Source organism: Carettochelys insculpta, chromosome 5 (genome assembly GCF_033958435.1).
Source record: "Carettochelys insculpta isolate YL-2023 chromosome 5, ASM3395843v1, whole genome shotgun sequence".
NCBI lineage: Eukaryota > Metazoa > Chordata > Testudines > Carettochelyidae > Carettochelys > Carettochelys insculpta.
The window spans coordinates 40,467,657-40,489,680 of record NC_134141.1 but is presented as its reverse complement, the minus strand read 5'-3'; the positions used below and the strand labels follow the sequence as shown (position 1 = coordinate 40,489,680).

The following is a 22,024-nucleotide window of genomic DNA, read 5'->3' as shown; positions in this document are numbered from 1 at the left end:
TTGAAGACTGCTATCAAATCGCTCCTCACTGTTTTCTCTTGCAAACTAAATAAGCCCAAATCCCTCAGCCTCTCCTCATAGGTAATGTGCTCTCCCCACCAGCAGTTATTGTTGCCCTCCACTGAACTGGCTCCAGTGCATCCACATCATGGTGGGCCCATAACTGGACACAGTACTCCAGATTGGCCTTACCAGTGCCAAATAGAGGGGAATAGTAACTCCTCTAGATCTTCTGGAAATGCTTCTCCTAATTCACCCCAATATGTTGTTAGCCTTCTTGGCTGCAAAGGCACACTGTTGACTCATATCCAGGCTCTCATCCACTGTAATCTCCAGGTCCTTTTCTGCTGCACTGCTGTTTAGCCAGTCGGCCCTCAGCCTATAATAATGCTTGAGATTCTTTCATCCCAATGCAGGGGAAGAGGATAGTAACCTCAGGTTCAGAGGGAACGGAAAGGTGTTGAAATGATGAAGGGGAAGGGACCTGAAGAAATGAATAAAAAGTCGTTAGCAAGGAATGCAGATCAGAAAGTCATCAGATTTCTTTTGGACCAATCCTCCAATTTATCTAAGTCACTCTGGACCCTTTCCCTGCCCTCCAATATATTTACCTCTCCCCCAGCTTTGCATCATCTGCAAATTTGCTGAGGGTGCAATCCAACCCTTCATCCAGGTCATTAATAAAGATGTTGAACAATACTGGCCCTAGAAACAATCCATGGGGCACTCCACTTGAAACTGACTGCCAACCAGACATTGTGCCATTGATCACTACTCACTGGGCCCTACCATCTAGCCATTTTTTATCCATCTTACAGTCCATGTATCAAATCCATACTTCATTAACTTATGGGCAAGAATGTTGTGGGAGACTATATCAAAAGCTTTGATAAAGTCAAGGTTTATCACATCTATTGACTTCTCCATGTCCATGGAGCCAGTTTCACGAGCTGGGTAAAAGGAATAATGGGGAAGCATCATTCCTTCAAGCTACAGGAGCAGTTCAACAAAGATTGTTTCATCTCAATGGCTGAAGTAGCTTTGCATGGCCTTACCATGGGCCAGAAAAATAAACAGCTGCAATTCATCTCTGTTCCCACAGATCTGTCCTCAGAAATCTCACCAGGATCTACTGCAATGGGAGTCAGACACTGCAGAATATACAGTTAAATTTTATGCCCTGCTTCATCCCAGTCTAAATCCAGCTATTGTACTATATAGAATTCTTGTTTAATGTATGATAATGAGCTACTCACATAGTGTGGTAGAAAACATAATCTATTAATGAACCATAAGACAGGAACTCCTTTTGTGAAGATTGATGAAATATGAAGACAGACACTAGCACTCAGGTCCTGATTTTGTAGACATGAAATAACCAGCTTTTTGGGATAATCAGCCACTAAATGTAAAATATCACTTTCTGGCAAACTATAAAATTGTAATATGCATGTATTAGTTAAGGAATCAGTCATATGTTGGGCTGAGCTGTTTGTACAAATGTGATCAATAGTATCAGAAAATGAAGATGTTTTAAGTACTGATGTTAAATTTGCAGAAAATAACTATAAATCATTTCCTTTCCTTACTCAGCCTCTGCAAATGCATAAGCATATAAAGTTCATATTCATGAAAACTATACTTTTGTGCTCTTTAGATTTATATTTTACTGGTTGTGAAGCCTTTAATCAGCCCCTGCCACTCCAGCCCCAATCAAGGGGAATGCCTTGGAGCTGGGTGAATAGCCCTGTGCCTGCATGATAACTGGCAGCACCTGCCAATCTCATTATCCCAGAACTATAAAGGCTGGAGGGAAGCCAGAGAAGGGGAGGAAGGGAAAGAGAAAGGTCAGGCACAGAAGGCTGTGGAAGCCTTTTATTCCGTTGCTACCCTGGCCTGTTGTAGGCATAGTAGCTGAAAAGCCTGTATATAGTTGGGAGCTGGTGGTGGGAACCCTAGTAAGAATAAAGAACATGGGTGTTGCACCAGACTGAAGATGACTCATTGAAATGGGGGCGGGGGCAATAGGCCAAATAATCAAGAGCTCGGGGTGAACCCCATTACAATTCTGTTAATAATTGTTTATTCCACACCTGTTTAAATATACAAAACATCCCAGTAAAATGCTACAGTAATAAACTTAGAAATAATATTAGCATTTATCACCACGAAGAAGCTTGCTCACCCATATGCAGAGACACGCTTTAAAAAAATCCACTCTTGTGCATAGCTGTATGTTATAGGCTGAGAAAGCAGTAGGTAGTTCTTTAAGACTCACTGATGTGCAGAAATACCCTGTGGCAACTGAACCATTGTCATGTCAGACTCCTTGGTCTTTTCTCACCACAAGGCGAGATGAGGGAACTACACTGGTCAATAATTCTTGCCTGGGGGAGGTCAAGAAAATATCTTAGTTCCCAACCTTGACTTCTTTTGAAATCAGAAGCACACACCCTTCATTTTCTGGCCCAGGAACCCAATGTAGACAATGGGAAAGGAATGTACAGTTGACTTCAGAAAAGAAGGGAAATAAGTTGCCAAAGGAGAGGCAGTGCTTTCTAAGGAAGAAAGATCTGACAGTTAAAGTCTGTCATTCCACCAGGAGATGAGAGAGGTTCTTGTGTTGTGTCACCTTTTGTTGGGCGAACAAATTCCTTTCTTCAGTACCAGCGTTAGTTGGGAGAAGATGTGATGGATTGGGACTGAATGCATGATGAGAATTGACTGGTTGCCATAAGAGTGGATTTTGGTGGGTAAATGCGGGAGTTGTGCATATTTTGGATAGTGATTGAGTGGAGGTTTGTATTTTGAGGGCCTGAGTAAAAAGCTGAGATGCTGAATGGACTTGCAGGGTTGTCTGATTGAATTTGTGGGGGTGTTTTTATTTAATCATTTGTGTTACCAGAGCCCATGGGAGTTCTAGTCCTGGACGCAGGCCCCCAGGAATGACAAATGAGTAAGAGGCTAGGAAGAGGAAAGATTCTGGTGACTAGGGAGGTTGAGAGGGAGAGTGAATGGCTAACACAGTGAGTGGAAAGGAAAAGTCATTGAAATGATGAGGGGGAAGGGACCTGAAGAAATGAATAAGAAGCTATTGGCACGAAAGGCAGGCTAATATTCTGAATAGGAATTTCAATCCAATGGTTTCTGAAGTGAGCTTAAAAATTGGTTTCTGTAACCAGACCTTAGGCAATAATAGGAATTTCGTTCCCTTGTTTGGTCATTTTGTAGAGATTATTATACTAAGAAAATGAACACAGTATTTTCCCAAAAAGTTTTGGAAAGGAACATATTCTTCCTCGAGTGTCCCCATGGGTGCTCCACGATAGGTGTCGGGCTCGTCCCGGCGCTGCAGATCGCATCTTTCCAGCAGTTTCTGCTGGACTGCGCATGTGCTGGCACGCGCCGCTCCCCTGCGCGCTCCCGGCCACGTCCACGATCTGGTCCCCGCCAGTTCCTTCTTAACTGCCATCGGCTGCAGACGGAATCTGCTCAGGCTGCGGCCAGAGTCAGCGTATTTAGAGTTTTTCAGAGTTTTAGAGTTCTCTTTCAGAGTTCTTAGTTAAATTGTTTGTTTCTTTATTGCAAAAAAAAAAAAAAAATATATATATATATATATATATCTATATATATAAGTAGAAAGTCTTAGAAACGAGAGGAGGAGCGGAGGCACCCCGGGGACGTGAAGGCCAGTAGGCCTCCTGCTGCGGCAGGCTGGAGTCCGTGAGAGGGGAACAGGCACAGAGAAGGTGCTAAGTACCCTATTAACAGCTCAAAGACTCAACGCAATGTCCTCTTCAGGATTCAAGAAGTGTGAGTCGTGCCGCGAAGCTATGCCGGCCTCTGATGGGCACAGTCAATGTATTAGGTGCCTGGGGGAATCACACGTCACCCAGAAATGCTTGTTCTGTGCAAAGCTCACGGCCAGAGCCAGAAAGGATAGAGAAATGCGGCTGAAAATGCTGCTGTTTGATAAGACCCTCCAGCCAGACGTGCCGGAGAGACCTCAACCGGAGGGACCCACAGGGCTCCATAAAAGGAAGGCGGTGTCCCTCACCCCCTCGGTGCAGAAACAGAGGAAGCTCTCTCCAGCCCGATCCCTGCCGGCGGTCACAGCGAGCGGGATGGGTGTAGCACACAGCCCCCAGCCGCAGTCACAAGCGAGCGGCAGCGCAGCAGCGCACGTGGCAGAGGCTGAGCCTCCGATTACTAAGCAGCCGGCCCGCGCATTCAGAGCGGCGGCCAGGCAAGCGCCAGAACTGGCGGCACTGCCGCAAGCGGCACAGACCCCCGCAGCACCAACGGTGCAGGGCCAACAGGCACGTAGCCTGCAGGCACCGGACGAGACCACCCGCGCAGCGCCACAGATGAGCGTGCCGAGCGCGGCGCCGACAGCGGGGCCGAGATCCCCGGCACGGGGAGGGGCGGAGCCAGCCCCGCAGGGGAGGGGAAAGGCAGCAGCGAAAACCCGGCACCGCAGCCCTTCTCTGGACAGGGCTGCTCTCAACAAGTCCTCCCCTTATCCTACGTACACCAACCAGGAGACATGGGTCTCCCCCAGCCTACCCAGAGCCTCCTTCTCCGTTCCTCCAACCAGCGTCACCATGGCTCGGGCCACCCTCGCCTTTTTTGGGATTTGACCCTCTGGAATACTACCACAAACCAGTTTCACCATTGTCTCAATCATCCAGATGATCTCGCTCCCCCAGACATTGCGGGTATGCACCTCGAGAGTGGTCCAGGTCTCCATCCCAGGAACCATGCCCGTGCTGCCACGGTCGTCCTTATCATGCTGGGCATAGACACCACAGGCATACACCCAGGGGCAGGTCCCCCTCGACCGCCCAGTACCCCCGTGGGCACTCACGGATGGGGACGGAAACACAGCTGTCTCAAGGGGAGCTGATTTTGGAACCCCGAGATTTTCCCTCACAAGCCTCTAGTGAGAGGGTGTACCACCGGCAGCAGGACCCTGAGAGTTCAAGGGAGGTCTACCCTAGTGGTTCCTCCTTGTCCTCCCCCGACGAGGCTATGCCCCTGGGGATGTTGCCCCCCCGGACGACCTCAAACAGTTTCAGGAGCTGTTTAAAAGGGTGGCTTTCACGCAAGGCATCTAAACAGCAGAGGTGCAGGAGAAGCACCACAAGCTCCTCAAAAACCTGAGGCCTCCGGCCTCGTCCAAAATCGCTATCCCGCTCGACGAAGCAATCATGGAGTCTGCTACTACCATATGGCAGACCCTGGCTTCCGCTCCACGTATAAACAAGAGGGCGGATAAGAAATACTTTGTCCCGGCGAAGGGCATGGAGTTCCTGTTTAGTCACCCACAACCAAATTCTCTGGTGGTAGAATCGTCTCAGCAGAGATCGAAGACTTCCCAGTACAAAGCGGGGGGAACGGATAGAGATGCCAAGAAGCTAGAGCTGTTTGGCAGAAAGGTATACTCCTCCTCCACCCTGCTGCTGAGAATGGCTAATTATGCAGCACATCTAGCGAACCACAATTTCGACAGTTACTGCAGGCTTACTTCTCTCATGGATTCGCTTCCAGAAGATAAGAAGCCGGTGCTGAAGGCCATCGTGCAAGAGGGCTATGCAGCTTCAAGGACGGGAGTCCAGATCGCCTTGGACGTAGCGGACACGGCGGCACGCTCAACGGCTACGGCAGTGGTCATGCGCAGGGAATCCTGGCTCCAGATATCGGGTATCCCGAGGGATCTGCAGGCAAAAATTGTCGATCTCCCTTTCGACACGCAGAAGTTGTTTGCAAAGTCAACAGATTCGGTCCTTCATTCCAGTAAAGACTCAAGAGCCACGCTCAGAACCCTGGGTATTTATACCCCTCCATACAGAAAGAAAAAGTATTACCCTCAACAACGGCGATACCCGTACCAACCTCAGCGTGCTCAGTACCAACGGGGCTACGACCAAGGGCGGCATCAACAGCAACAACAGTTCAGAACTCCCAGGCGATGTTCCCAACAAGGCCGTGCATCCTCGGGGCAGGCCCAAAGGCAACAAGTTTGACGGACAGGTCGAGGGCTGCACTATTACTACCATCGCCCAATGTCATCCACAATTAATGTTCCATCATCGCCTCCGACCGTTCCACTCACAATGGCAAAAGATCACCACAGACAAGTGGGTACTAGAGATCATAGCCACGGGTTATGTGATCCCCTTTCAGTCACTCCCACTGCCAAGACCTCCACCAGGACCCATCTCAGGGATGCCTCCCACGAGGCGAAACTCAAGCACGAGGTGGACCACCTGATGCTTATAGGGGCGGTTGAAAGAGTGCCGGAGCGACTTCAGGGGAAAGGGTTTTATTCACAATACTTCCTCGCAGAGAAGAAAACAGGAGGCTGGAGGCCCATCTTAGATCTTCGAGGCCTCAACCGATACTTGCGCAAACAACGCTTTCGGATGATCACAGTCGCCTCTATACTCACGGCACTGGACGATGGAGATTGGTTTGCAGCCCTCGACTTACAAGATGCGTATTTTCATACAACAATCCACCCGGCTCACAGACGTTTTCTCCGGTTTATGGTCGGCAAAGAACATTTCCAATACAAGGTTCTGCCGTTCGGCCTCTCCTCGGCCCCCAGAGTCTTCACCAAGACCTTGGCAGTGGTGTCAGCCTACCTGCACAGACGGGGTATTTATATTCCTATATCTGGATGACTGCCTACTGAAAGGGGCCTCGAAAGCGGAGGTACTACGCATGATACGCGTAACAGCAAACACATTTTTTTCGCTGGGCCTGGTCATCAACCTTGCGAAGTCAAAGATCGACCCCACACAGGACATAGAGTTCATAGGGGCACGCATAAATTCTATCACAGCAAGGGTTTATCTACCCGACGCTCGCTTTCGCGCCATTGGTTCTCTGGTACAAGTCATTACATACAGCCCCACGGTGCCGGTTTTAACGTGCTTACAGCTGTTCGGCCACATGGCAACGGCAACGTTCGTGGTACAGAATGCCAGATTGCATGTGCGGAACCTACAACATTGGCTGGCGAGCGTTTACAAGCCGGCATCCCATACCGTCCACAGGGTGGTGTTGCCAACGACAGAGGTGCGCAGATCCCTGCAATGGTGGGTAAACCGCACGAACATGCTAGCAGGGGTACCCTTTCACCAACCACAAATCTTTATTTTTCTCACCACCGACGCCTCCCACATAGGGTGGGGAGCACATATTGGTGAAAAGGTGACGCAAGGACTGTGGTCCCCTACGGAACAGTCACTGCATATAAATATACTGGAGCTCAGAGCGGTGTTCAACGCTTGCAAACACTTTCAAGACCACATACAAGGCAAGGTAGTTGGGATCAATACAGACAATATCTCCACCATGTTTTATATAAATCGACAAGGCGGAGCTCGATCCCGTGCCCTATGTGCGGAAGCAGTCCGGCTGTGGAACTGGTGCATCGCCAACAATATAACGTTGAAAGCCTCGTACCTACCAGGCGCTCACAACGTGAAGGCAGACCAGCTGAGCAGGCACTTCGCACTCACACACAAGTGGCAGATCCGCTCCGATCTGCTACGACCAATTTTTCATGCATGGGGGTTTCCCCAGATAGACCTATTTGCCACTCAGCACAACAAGAAGTGCCCCCAATACTGCTCCAGGGCAGGACTGGGGTGGGGGTACCTGGCGGACGCGTTCGCGATTTCATGGAAGGGCCCACTGCTTTACACGTTCCCCCCCACGGTGCTCATCCACAAGGTCCCGCAGAAAGCCAGGAGGGAGAGAGCCCGCATGATCCTAGTGGTCCCTACATGGGATCGACAGCAATGGTTCCCCTTGCTTCTCCACATGTCGGATCGTCCACCGCTTCCCCTTCCGGTAGCACCGGACCTGCTCACGCAGGCCCAGGGGTCCACAATTCATCCACACCCCCGAGGCCTGCTCCTACAAGCATGGTTAATCCATGGCTCAGCTCCCGGGAAAGTACATGTACAGAGGGAGTACAAGAAGTCCTGGAAAGTAGCCGAAGGATCTCCACCAGGAAGACCTACAAACAGAAATGGACTCGATTCACTGCATGGTGTTCCACCAAGCAGTTAGCTCCCCTTGAAGTGCCTGTACCTGTCATACTAGAATACTTCCTGGACCTCAAGAGAGGCGGGCTCTCCCTCTCCTCGTTGAAGGTCCATCTCGCCGCTATATCGGCTTTTCGGCATGAAGACGAAGGGCCCACGGTGTTTGCCCATCCTATCATTACCAGGTTCCTGAAGGGGCTGGTAAACCTGTACCCCCCTCGGAAACCGCTTCCACCATCGTGGAGCTTGGACCCGGTGCTCAGCGCGCTAATGGGACCACCCTTTGAACCCTTAGCCACGGTTTTCCTCCGTCTCCTTACGATAAAGACAACCTTCCTTCTTGCAATCACATCAGCTCGCAGGGTGAGTAAGCTCGCAGCAGTTATGGCAACACCACTCTGCCCGGTATTCTCAAAGGAGGCGGTAACCTTATGGCTGCACCCAGCCTTTGTTCCGAAAATTTCTTCACAGTTCCATCTTAACGAACCTATAGTTTTACCCTCGTTTTACCCGAAGCCTCATAACTCCAACAAGGAGGCACGCCTGCACCTCCTGGACATGAGGAGGGTGTTGGCCTTCTACATAGACAGAACTAAGTCCTTCCGGAAAACAGACAGACTTAGTCTCTCTCGCTCCCAGATCAAAAGGAGAGGGTCTCTCTTCACAGAGAATCTTGAAGCACATTGTGTCCTGCATAAAGATGTGCTGCGAACTTCGAAAGACTCCTTTACTGGCCCCGCCCAGGGCTCATTCCACCCGGGCGGTGGCGGCATCAGCAGCCTTTTTCAAGGGCATCGCGCTAAAAGACATCTGCAGAGCAGCAACCTGGCCATCCTATGACACCTTCGCCAAGCATTATGCCCTACACCGGGTATGCCAAGAGGATACCCACCTCTCGACAGTGGTCCTTTCGGGGGCAAGCTGCACATAACCCAATTACCCACCTCCTTTCTTGGGTTACTGCTGGGTAGTCACCTATCGTGGAGCACCCACGGGGACACTCAAGGAAGAAAGAGAAGTTACTCACCGTAGTAACGATGGTTCTTCGAGATGTGTCCCCGTGGGTGCTCCACCACCCGCCCATCCTCCCCGCTTCGGATCTCTATTTGGTGTTTTTCGGGAGCATCCGAGGTGGTTGGTCAAGGAACTGGCGGGGACCGGATTGCGTACGTTGCCAGGAGCGCACAGGGGAGCGGTGCGCGCTGGCGCATGCGTGGTCCGGCAGAAACTGCTGAAAAGATCTGATCTGCGGCGCCGGGGCGAGCCCGACACCTATCGTGGAGCACCCACGGGGACACATCTCGAAGAACCATCGTTACTACGGTGAGTAACTTCTCTTTCTTTATGTTAAACTCTACAACTGAGTCTACAAAACATGTAAATTCATAATAGAAAATGTAAGTACATAATAAGGGTAAATGAATTTCTGAATTCTCATACAGAGGCTAATACAATGAAATCCATCATTTTCAACAGCTGCTTATAAAACCAATGAAAGCTTTTGGAGCTGATAAAACAGACGGTCTAGTGGTTGAATGACATTTATCTTTCTTAGAAAGTGTTTTACTTGTGTGATAGTGTAAAGTGGTTGTCACTTTAGGCAAAACCAATAAATCAGTTTCAAATATGCTGTAGGTCATTAAATCAGTGTTTAACCAATGTAGCCCAATAAATTATATGAATTAATTTGGTGTCTAATGGATTTTTCTTCTAAAACTTGACAAATAGTATTTAAGCTAGTAAATTCAGTCTCAGTGACTGAATATAACACTCTCATGGCTGGATAAATCTTGTATACATTTAAATATGTTCCAAAATATGCAAATATATTAAGTTCTAAGGCAAACTTCAAGGGTGTGTGTTGACATTGACAACATTTATATGACTTACTGATTGTACTCCCCAAAAGATTCATATCAGTCACATTTTCTTCAACAACATTTTGTTAGTATACAAAGAAATGCCACTGCAATTTCAGATGAAAAAGTGAAAGAAATGAAGAAAAAATTAGCCAAGTCCTCCTCTATTTGTAAAGCCACTGAAGTCACTGAGCTAGTTTTGTGAGGAATTTAGGATTTGACCTGTAGACAGTTTATGTCTATGGTTATTCTTCAGACGATTCATTCATATGTGGAAATACACATAGTGTATGACAATGGGCTGTCAGGAACAAGACGTAGAGCAGTAGGAGATCAGGTGATCATTCAAAACATAGAAAAGAAAAAATAACTTGTTGTAGCATCTAATTGATTTCTTTAAGTTTGATATTCATTTTTTTTCAGGTGCAATTGAAAACAAGCCTTTCAAGTCAATATGTGATACGCACACAGCCAACAAACGTCTGCCTTTCTACACTTGAATGCGCAGCTGTTGCCCTTGCCATCATGGAAAAAAATGATAGTATTCAGGAGGTATGTAATTAATTTTAAATAACTGTCTTGTTAATGGAACAGTAGTGTGAGAGCAAAGTTAGTTAAATAACCGCACCATGTTTATCTTGAGCACCTGACGCATTCTTTACATAAAGAACTTAATGTGGCCGTGAGTTGCTTTTGGTTCACCTGCAAGACCTAACAGGAGTAAGCAAGCAGCTTTCTGCTGATATTATTCTGTTCCGTCCTTGCAGACCATACCCAGGTTTTTACTAACAGATGTTTGCATACCAGCTGCTGCAGTTGCCTAACGTGGACTTCCCCAAGTCTTCATTTGCTTTTTATCTTGTACGAAATCCCTGTTAAACACTATGATCTGAGGCACTAAAAGTTTGTTCATGATACTTACCTTCTTTGCACTGAATACTAATTACGCTATTTTCCAACTACCATCATAACTGCATTCACTCAGCCCCTTCACAAAGAAAAAATTGGCTAAAGATAAACCTGGGCAAAAAATGTGGAAGGAAGAGGTGGGAAGAGGTTGTGATGGGGTCCTTGTGGCTACTGGGCTGGGGCAAACAGCCCTAGACAGCAACCAGGTAGCAACCCCCCAAACAGGCAAGGCAAGTAGTCTGTAGCCATGCGGTTCCATTTGGGCTGCAAGGCTATCTAGCAATCCGGGGAATTAGCTCTCCTGAGCAAGTGAAGGAGTAAGCAGTCCTTGGGCAGGGCTAGAAGTCCATAGCCCTATAGTCTCCTGGCTGGGCTGCAAAACAGTCCATCTGGGTCACTAGTCTCCCTTGGCAGAGCAAAGCAGGAAGTGGTTTGCAATTTGCCAGGCGAGGCAGAGTAGGAGTCTAAAAGCCTTCTTTCCCTTTGGGCTAGGATAGGGTTCAGATAGCCTCCTCAACAGGTGTCTGCACTGTTCCCTCAGCAATGTCTCCGGGTGGCAAGTTGTCTGTCAGGTATTCCAGGTTCTATTGCTAGAGGCATTGCGGCAACAAACCATGTCTTCTCCTCTTCTTCCCCATGGCTGACCAGGGCTCACTCCTTTTATTTGAGTTCCTCACCTGGAGAATGTATAGTAGAGGAGAAGAGGCCCTGGTCTCCTGTGCCCACATTGAATGAATGGTCTGTGCCTGGTGGCCCAGTGTGGAGTAGATACACACTGTCACATAAGGAAACGTTTCAAAGTACTATCTAGTGTTATAACATCAACCTACATGTAGGGTATCTGTCTTACCATATTGAAGGTTGAATGCAGACTAGGTATCTTTCTGATCATTGTTCCTTCTCTCTCCCTCCCTCTCTCTCTCTCTGTCTGTAAAGTAACAGATGGACTGACTGAACACAAGCTTATTTAGTCCTGAGGGAATTCCCTGCTAAAGCATTTAAAATTCTGCGTCACAAAATTATGTGCACGGTATTTTCAAATTCTGCAAATGTTATCTGTCAGTAAATAAATGTGGCTCCAGCCTAGCTCTAGGAAGCACAGACCACTGGCTGCATCGAGGTGGGAGGTCACCCTGAAGCCCCGACCTCCTCTGGTACAGGGACTCAGTCGTCAGTGAGACTGCACTGGACCCTAACGCAGTGCAAGGGCTGGGCCGCATATAGACACACCCCGGGGCCCTGACTGTCTGCGCCAGGTACACTGGATGTGGGTGGTCCAGCTCAGTTCAGCAGGAACCAAGTGTGGAGATGCTTAGGGTAGGGAAATGAGGTGTGGGGAAGAGAGGTTTCTGTGCGGGACAATATGGGTGAGAAAATCTGGGGCTTGTTGAGAGGTTCCAGGTGCAGGGGCAATGGGACTCTGCCGTAAGGATGTAAAGGATTAACTAGTTACCCAGTAGTCATTAGCCTCAGTGGCATGCTTACCAAAGTAACCCAGTTAACCCATGTCCCAGCATGACGGGAGCAGCCTCCCCTGCCCACAATGGCCCCAGCCTGGTCCAGCCCTCCAGGGTTAACTAGTAAACATACTTTTTAACAAGCTAACATTTTAAATGGGAATTTACATCCCTGTTCTGCAGGTTACTGTGGTTGAGTCTCAGCAAGGAGGAGAGATCTGGGTGTGGGGTGGGGCTTGAGGCAGGTCTGAATGTTTGTGGATTGAGTGGTCAGAGGAGGCCAGGTCTACTGAGTAGCAGGGCGGAATTAACCATTAGATCAGGCAGGGACATGGCCAGAGCCAAGTGAGGGAAGGGGAACACACTTCCTCACATAACCCTGCTACAGCGCTCCTACCTACAAGAAAGGCAAGGCAGCCCCCTGTGACTTAGAAGAATCTTAGCTGGCTGCCAGCAACAGGCTGTAGCTTCTGTTCCCTTTGGGCTGTGTCTTCCAGTACTGTGGGAACACACTACTAGGTATCTCAATAACTGAACATTATAAATCCAGTTACTCTGGGAGCTCATGCCAGCTGTGAGTGTAATCATTGTCCCTCACTTACCATTTCCCAGAGTTCTGCTTAGCTGTCAGAGAGGGACACAGCTCCCTTGCTGCGCCTGTCTCCCTCTCCTCATTAAGCCAGGCAGTTCTGCACTTGCAGAAATAAATGGGGGCCAGTGGCACATAACCACATGTGCTTCCTGTGGCACATCTCAGGGGAAGAGCTGCACCCATTGTCTCCCTATGTCACTTCCTTTTGCTTTCCTGCCATTTTCTGCATCACTCCCCGCCCTGGAGTAAATTTCATAATCACAGCCTTTATGAACCTACCCTCCCAGCCTTTCTCTCACTTTTCTTCTGTTCTGTTACCTCCTGGTTTTCATACCACACACATAACCATGGTATTTTCCCTTAATTGAACCCAGCTGTCCTCACTCATGCCTCTCAGTCCCTTCTACTTTTTCTTTGCTTGCCCTCTCATTTATCTTGCAACACACTCCTCCTGACTCACTCATGCAGACAGTCCTCTTGTTCTCATCAACACCCATTCCCTCTCCTCCTCATTCCCCTTACATTCCTTGTCATCCTCCTTCCCATACTTCTGTTTCTCTCTCCTTTTTTGAAACAAGAGGAGAAGACCACTCATCTTGGGACAACTCATTTGGCATTCCTGATTACAGTACTCAAGTATACCCCCTAAGCTATACAAATAGCACGGGCTTGTCTACACTTGCCCCCAATTTCGAAGAGGGCATGTTAATCAGGGCAACGGAAGATTAGTAATGAAGCGCTGCAGTGAATATGTAGCACATCATTAGTCTTATTCTCTCCCATGGCAACTTTGAAGTGTCAGACTTCAAAGTGCCAGCATGCATGTAGCCACGGACCTTTCAAAGTGCCTTTACTCCCCAAAATTTTGAGGAGTAAAGGGACTTCGAAGTGCCTGCGGCTACATGCATGCCAGCACTTCGAAGTTTGACACTTAGAAGCTGCCACGGGGAGAATTAGCCTAATGAAGTGCTGCATATTCACCGCAGCATTTCATCAGTAATCTTCTGTCGCCCTGATTAACGTGCCCCCTTTGAAGTCGGGGGAAGTGTAGACCCAGCCAAAGTATAGTATGCTGAATACCACTGATAGAATATTGTATTGAATCTTTGTAAACACTTTTCTTTAAATTCTTTTTAAATCTGTAATTTATCAAAATCTACTAGATTCTCAGTACCGGGTCAAAGTATCAGTTGTCAGGAAGGTAACTATCCATTGTGTCCTTGCCCACAGACAACCTGCCAACCTGAAGCAAATCCTAACCAGCAACTATGCACCTCACCACAGTCACTCTAACTCAGGGACCCATCCATGCAACAAACCTCATTGCCAGCTCTGCCCACGTATTTATACCAGCAACACCATTACAGGACCTAACCAGATCAGCCACACCATCGTGGGTTCATTCAGCTGCACATCCACCAATATAATTTATGCCATCATGTGCCAGCAATGCCCCTCTGCTATATACATCGGACAAACTGGACAGTCTCTACGTAAAAGAATAAACGCACACAAATCAGATATCAGAAACGGCAATATACAAAAACCCATAGGAGAGTACTTCAATCTCCCGGGCCACACAGTAGCAGACTTAAAAGTAGCTATCCTACAGCAAAAAAATTTCAGGAGCAGACTCCAAAGAGAAATTGCTGAGCTACAATTCATCTGCAAATTCGACACCCTCAGCTCAGGCTTAAACAAAGACTGTGAATGGCTGGCTAAATACAAAAGCAGCTTCCCCTCTCTTGGTGTTCACACCTCCAGATCAACTGCTGGTAGTAAGCCTCACCCTTCCCTGACTGAGCTAACCTTGTTATCCCCAGCCTTGCTCTGGCTTATTTATACCTGGCCTTGCAGATTTCCATGACCAGCATCTGATGAAGTGAGTCTGTGCTCACGAAAGCTCATGTTCAAAACTTTTCTGTTAGTCTATAAGGTGCCACAGGACCCTTCGTTGTTATCCATTGCTCTGTTGTTTTTGTGTGTAGAATTTAGGTCAGGTCTACACTAAACTATAAAGTTGATCCCAGATATGCAATTCCAGCTATGTCAACTGAGTAGCTACTATCGGTGTATCTACAATTGGCTTATCTAACCGTCCTCACTGAGGGAGGCTGATGAGAGAAACTCTCTCATCAACCTTCCTTTCTTCTTGTGAAAATGAGGAGAAAAGGGGTCAACTGTCAACCTGATAGCTCAATTTTGAATGTCCCCACTAAGCAGCACATGATAGCAAACCCCCAAAGACTAACCCAGACATATTTACTCTGTTTTATGCATTTTGCTTTCAGCCCAAAAGAATAAGATTTGAAAATTCTAGCAAATAAAAATGACTGCAAAATTTGCAGAGATTCCAGCCTATTATTTTAATCTAATTTCCATGGATCCAAAATGTTGATGATTATTTAGGTAGTTAATGATTCATCTGCAGTGAATGATAGGGCAATTGGTAGGTAGAACCAAATTTTTAAGCTAAATCTTCAAAGCTTTGTGTTTTGCCTCCTCGTGGGAGCAAAGGTCCATCAATTGCTATTAACCAGGGTGGATAGGGATGTGGTCCCTTATTTCTATTTGCCAGAGGCTGAAATAGACAGTGGGATGGATCACTTAATGGTTCTCTGTTCTGTTAATTTCCTACTGGGCACTTGTCATTGACCACTGTTGGAAGACGTTATATTGAAGTTCATCTTTGGTGTAATCCAGTATGACTGTTCTTATGTTCTTTCTTAATGATAGCTGAAAACAGTTAAAGTTGGCAGGATTTTTTGATATTGTAAATATTATGCATTAAATATATTTCTGAAAATAAAGTTATATCCCTTATTTGAGAACAAAGTTGGGACATATGTGTTCGAATTGGGGTATTTTACTGAACTGACTTGAGTGCACATTGCATATTTCTCTATATAACAAGGAGGAGCACAACTTCAAAGCTTGCATGGTTTAAGTTCCTTAAACCAAGTTTCAATAGCATAACATTTAGCAGCTTGTTGAAGGGCGTACACACAGTGAAACACACCCATTCAAACCTGGTCTCAGATACTCAAGACATGCATTGCTACATATCTTGTAAAAATCATCCAACGTAATTCATCTTTAAAACTGTGTGTTAAGGCTAGTCTTCTGTATCTGAGATCAGGACAGAATCAAGAGACTGTTTTTGTCCTTTAGAAATTACTAATTCAGGAAGAAAAATGTAGTATAGCAAATAGAATTTGTTTTTAAAAAGGCTTTATTATAATTTATTAAGTAGGAAAAAACACATATTTCCATTTAGACTGAAGGAAATGGAGGCACCTGTGTTTCATAGGCCCTGTTCCAGACAAGATATTTAAATATGTGCCTAGGTTTAAGTACATGCATATTGCAGTATTGGGGCCTGAATTAAGTCATCCTTATGCTAATATGTCCTGTTGAAACTGTTGGAGTAAAGTAAACTCTAGAAGTTTTCTAACTGACCAGATGTGACTCTTTTCATTTCCTTATATTTAGTAATATTTAGTAGCTACATAAAGGTTATTGGAGTCAAACTAAGCAATTATCTTTGTTTTATTTTTAAAAGGATAAATATTTTTAAATAGGTTTAAAATGTTTTCCTACTGTCAAAGCACAGCACTGGTGATCTTTAATTCTCAGAAGACAGTGCTGATCCAAATCCAGACAAGCAATTAATAGTCCTACATGGAAATCAGTGTAGCTTTTGCAAAAATACAGAGATGACCTGAGCTGCCCTCACAGCTAGCTGGAAGATAAAATGCTTTTCTAAGCCTGCCCCACTGACCTGGAATAGTCCTTTAGTTGGAAAATGTGACCCCCTATGTTGCTTCTTTCTGTTAATCAGCTTAAAACTGTCAAGTGTCCTCGGAGAAATTTGGGTCATGACAGCTTTTGAGTTTGTTTATTCTATTAAGTCAAAGAATAACAATCAGACATTAGCCTTTGCATTGCAAGTTGTGATCCCACTGCTCTATGATGGAAGACTCTGTGAAGACACTAAAATGTCCTCAGTGTTCTCAGTGTTTTGTTGCTGGCCCTGTAAATATTAATGGTAGTCAGCATTTCCAGAGAGAGATCCAAGAGTGTTTCAGGAGACCTACCAGTGCTGGGTTAGATCCTGGGATGCAGCTCGTCTGCACTGTATAGTTCAGGAGGTTTTGGTAAAGGTGACTCTAAAGACCATCTTTGCATTCTTTCCATGGGGGTTCCCACTCTATTCAGAAGAGCTATTCTGGTTCCTCTGCCATAATTAGAGACACTTAGGGACTCCCATCTATGTCAGCTGCAGAAGGTTCCTAGGAGCAAAAACTGCTGGTAAGATTGGCACATTGCAGTAGGTTACCAGCCATGATCCCTAGCAGCTGAGCCAGATGTATCTCTTTTAAATATCCAGAAGAATCTCCACAGAAGTGGGACAGGTGTATCCTTCATGGCCTGCCCACACATTCCTTGGCTTGTCTCTTGACCGAGATGTATCATGGAAACCAAGGATAAGGCTCACACCAGAGCCGCAGTCTATGGGAGCAGGTAATGGGGCCAGCTGCCCCAGGGCCCTGGTTATTTAAAAGGTCCAAGGGCTCTGGGCTGCCACTGCTACTGCAGAAGTAGCAGCATCCAGAGCCCCACACAATGCAGTCCGCGTGACCCTGAGGGATGACTGGGTGGGAGACGCAACACAGTCTGGACAGCACTGAGGCCTGATTGCTTCTAGCCCCGCCCCTTCTGTCTGAGAGTCCATCCCTTCCAGGGAGCCCAGATCCAAGCCCTCACCATGTTCCCCAGTGCCCAGCAAAATCTCTCATCAACCCTGGGTCACCATGTCCAGACATATGTCTTCCACCTTCTGTATGTAGTGAGATCTGCATGTGGAGGGTGATTTACCCACAGAAACCTATCCAGTCTCGTTAGTATCTCTCATTCCACTGTGTGATTTTAAAAAAATGCTTTAATGGTGTTCCCTACACAAAAAACCTGAATGGAATTATGTCTTCTAAATGTATTTAAAGGCCTTTTCTTTTCTCTTCTTTTCTTTTGTTTTTCACAGACAATACTCCGCCCTCTTCAAGCTTTGTGCTCTTTCCAGCTTCAGCATGGTGCCCAGGTCCATCATAGCAAGGAGCATCTTCTTAAAAATGGTTTATATGACAAGCCCATGCCAAAGAATAAACGCAAACTCAGGAGAATGGAACTCTTAGTGAATAATGTTAAAATTTAGAAAGACTGAACACACAGTACCATGGAATTGATTATTCTGTAGCTAACAAATACAATTTGATACAGGATTGTTCCAAATAGCCACCCATATGGTAATAGACCTTTTAAACCCTTTGTCTTCAGCTGGCTTCCTGGAAGTAATATCAACTCCAGTAATAGGCAGCATGTGTAGTTATGTTGTTCTCCTATGTCAGGTGTCTGTTCAACTGATAACCCCCTATAGAAGGGAGGAAAATAGCAGTGAATAATTTAGAGCTTTGTTTTCTCTAGAGTCAGTGTATGATCCCCATTAACACCAGGTAGATTTACTTTGAGGAAGCTTTTTCTCAGTGCAGAAGAATAGGCAGTCTTTTTAAGTAGGTAGGGTTTAGGATCCAGTATTTGGAAGAATATTGAATTACTTCTCAGCATTTTAATTTAAATTAGCTATTACAGTAGGGTATAACTAGAAATCCCCTTATCTATTTATTAACCTGAACATAGGGACATGTGATCTGAGTATTTCTTCTTTAATTTTCTGAGGCTCTTATTTCTTATTTTACTTGTTTCAGACTTATATCCATGTTATTGTGGGAACCATACTTATTCTGAGCATTTCTGAAGTTCTTAAGAGGTTTTCTTGGCTGAGACAGGCCAACGTATTTTTGTTCAGATTTCAGTAAAGAAGAAAATATGGAAAGGGAGATGAAGCTAAACTTTTATCTGAACTGTAGAACACCCTCTTCCTACCCCCTCATCTGTGTAAAAATGGTAGAATTTAGCCCAAAAAATATATGCAATGTACTGATTCTTGTTTAATTCCTTTGATTTTGGAATTTACATGTATTTTTGCAGAAGTTTCTGTTAAAACCCTGTCGGAATTGAGTGGTTTAGCCACCCTTTATAAATATGTTTGCAGATACATCAAATCTTGTCTACACTGGTGACATTATTCTCTTTTTTCAGCAATTGCGAAGCTGCACTGTTGCTGCCAGCAGTGGAAGTACAACTAAAAACAAGGATGAAGTATTTTTATCAGTGTCATGAAGCAGGTTTTCATGACATCATGGTAAAAAAACTAGTAATAGTCAGACTTTATCACGTGAAAACCCGCTTTATGAAATTGTAGTAATAAAAATGCCTGATCCCTGTCCTGAGTAGCAGTTCCACTGTAGGTAGCAGCAGTGCAGCTGTACTGTTAAAGTAATTATTCTTAGGTCTGAGTACCCTAGGGTATTTCCCCTTAATTTATGGCCGTTGCTACCACTGAACTCGTAAGTGGTCACTAATGTTCCAACAATTATTTGTCTATATTAGGAAAAGAGACCAAAGTTAGTTCAGGGCTAACTAACATGTTTGCTAACCATGATCTTTTCTTTAGCGTAGATGCAATTTAGATAAATACCATGTCTGCAGTTAACACTGATACAATTGAATTAGTTGTGGTGACAATGAGAAATTAAGAGCAAACACACATACTGTAGAAACACATTCTGTAATGAAGCAAGAATTCCTGTTTATATGGTAGTTAAGCTTTGTAGGTTAATACTGCATTGATTGGAATGAAGGGTTAGCCCACTTATCTTGCTGCTGCTATTTCAGTTTTCTGCCTTTCAGATTCTGTGGGATAACCATGCATCCCTCAGTTTACATGGTGAAGATTATTTTCCTAAACAGAAGAGTTAAATATTTCTTGTCATGAAATGTAATTTCAAATTCTGTAAAATGGAGGAAAATCTGTGTTTAGTACTCTAAATTCACAAACAACTGAAGTCTACGTGGATCAGAGAAATGGTCTACATGAAGTACTTCTCAGGAAAAAGTATGTGAATTGAAGTTTTTGTTTCATTTGCATGAGTGTTTTTTGATTTTTTTTTCCCAGTTCTGCATAAGGGTCAGATTTTTCAATGTTTATGTAAGTGATTTTACTGATGTGAATAATCTTACAGATGTCAGGCTACTCCTGTGAGTATTACTTAGAGTCATCTTTGTGGGATCAAGCCCTAATGTTGAACAAAGGGATGTCTGTTGCTGCCAAATCTGTAGTACAGCCTGTACCATACGAGTTGATCACTATGCAACAATTATTTTCAAAATGAAAATATATGAAGTTATTTTTATGCCTCACATACTGGAATCCTAAGATTTTGCTTTCTTTGAGGATTTTGTAATTTTCACTTTAGCTAAAGCAGTACTTCATTTATCTGGCATGGGCAGAGTTGTCATATTCAGTTGGATCTAAGCTGATCACATACTTTTTATTCATTGCCATTTTACAAAGAACACTTCATTAGATTAAAGCTGTTTTATCTTCTTTCTCTGTGTTAAAATCCAGTTCTGTTTCTGCAGTTCTTTCTTAAAAAAGCAATCAAGTAATACTTCTTCCTGAGCATCTCATTTTCATTCATCTTTTCTGGACCTGATGAAGAGCAGTTGCATCAAAATTTAGGGACAGATGTTCAGCATCTCTTTTCTTTTTTTTTGAGGGGGAGGTGCCTAATTTAGCACCCACAAATAATTTGGTTTTAAATGAAATATAGACAGGAATAATATGTTATGATATGTATATGCAAAATAACTATCACACCTTCTGTCCCCAATTTATTATAGACGCTAAGATACAAGCAGAATTGTTTGCAGATATGACACAATGCATGTAAAGATGGAGGCCACTCTTGAAAATCTGGCTCTTAATCTATTATTCTTGTTAAAGAATAATTTTGATTGGTTCTATGTGCTTAATTGTTACTACCTAATTTTATGTTACATTATGATGCATGACTTGTCTTGCAAGTTGATCAGTTGAAAGTTTATTTTCAGAGGTTTGTATTTTGGTGGTACTGTGTAGCTTTGTAAACAAAATTATGTGCATTAACAAACATTTTCAGAATTTAGCAATCTTATCTTCAGGCCAATGGGGAATCAAACTTGGAATTTTAATATATGACATTTATCTCAAGAAAATATAGTACCCAAATCTTAACTCTTTTTATTGTGAGAAAGCTGTTACTTTTGTTTTAATGGTCCTTAACCCACCATTTGTCAGTTATCAAAAGAGCTTTGGGAGCTTGAAATAGCAGTGCAGCATAGAAGTGAACTTCTAAGAACATATTTAATACAGTGTAATTTTTTTTATGTTTGTTCTTTTCCCCTTGTCAGCTCTCCACTTTTAAATATTTCTGCATAAATACAGTCTGCCCTCTCCATTCCAGTATATCATACTACAGGGAACTGTTGACATTGCAGTATGTGTGCCAATAACACTGATCTCAAACTTCTATGAAAAAAGGTTACATGTCAGAAAAGATTGTATAGTGACAATGTTTCGAGTACAAGATGTTGGATTCAAAAGTGATATAAACAATATATTTACTTTTTTTTTTTTTTTTTAAAAAAGGGGTATTTCTGAACCCTCTTTTGTGTTCTATTTATAGAAGAACTTGTTGTAGAAACTTTCAATTTTCAAGATAAAAGTTGTCCCAGGAAGAACATGAAGTGCTTTGTTACCAGTAAGACTTGCCTACAAATTCCAGCAGTTGTCAAAATAGTACAAAGCTGTTATCATTTCATTAGTTTTCTATTTTAAAAATGTTCAAATGATTTGATAAAAGACAAAAATTATTTTAGATTAGAGGATTTTTCTCTGTATTGCTGAAACAGATTAAGATAATGCTGTATTGTTTTCTGTTTCTTTTTTCTTCAGAAAATATAAATAAAAGACTGGATTTTGTAAAGGCATCCTGGTTCAGTAGGTTTTTTATTTATTTTTTATTTTTGAGCAGCATGTGTGGCTTTTATCCAGGCATTCTCATAGTATACATTATACTTTCAGTTTATATGTAGTAAAAGAAGATTGTCATTCCTGTGGCATTGGTCCCACACAGTGTACATGATATAGGCTGCACCCACAGTACAGTGTAAGACAATTCTAAGTCATCCCCTTGCAGTTTTCCCTGT

General features: G+C 44.4%; 1 protein-coding gene across 1 annotated transcript in view; it reads left to right on the top strand.

The window, feature by feature from the left end:
- The window catches only part of DTWD2 (DTW motif tRNA-uridine aminocarboxypropyltransferase 2), a 172,446-nt gene extending 150,654 nt beyond the window's left edge, over nucleotides 1-21,792 (top strand). The window contains exons 5-6 of the mRNA XM_074994121.1: nucleotides 10,343-10,471; nucleotides 17,919-21,792. Of these exons, the coding sequence (XP_074850222.1) occupies nucleotides 10,343-10,471; nucleotides 17,919-18,089 (300 nt within the window). The 3' untranslated portion in view covers nucleotides 18,090-21,792. The remainder of the gene's footprint in view (nucleotides 1-10,342; nucleotides 10,472-17,918) is intronic.
- Nucleotides 21,793-22,024: the final 232 nt, after the last annotated feature.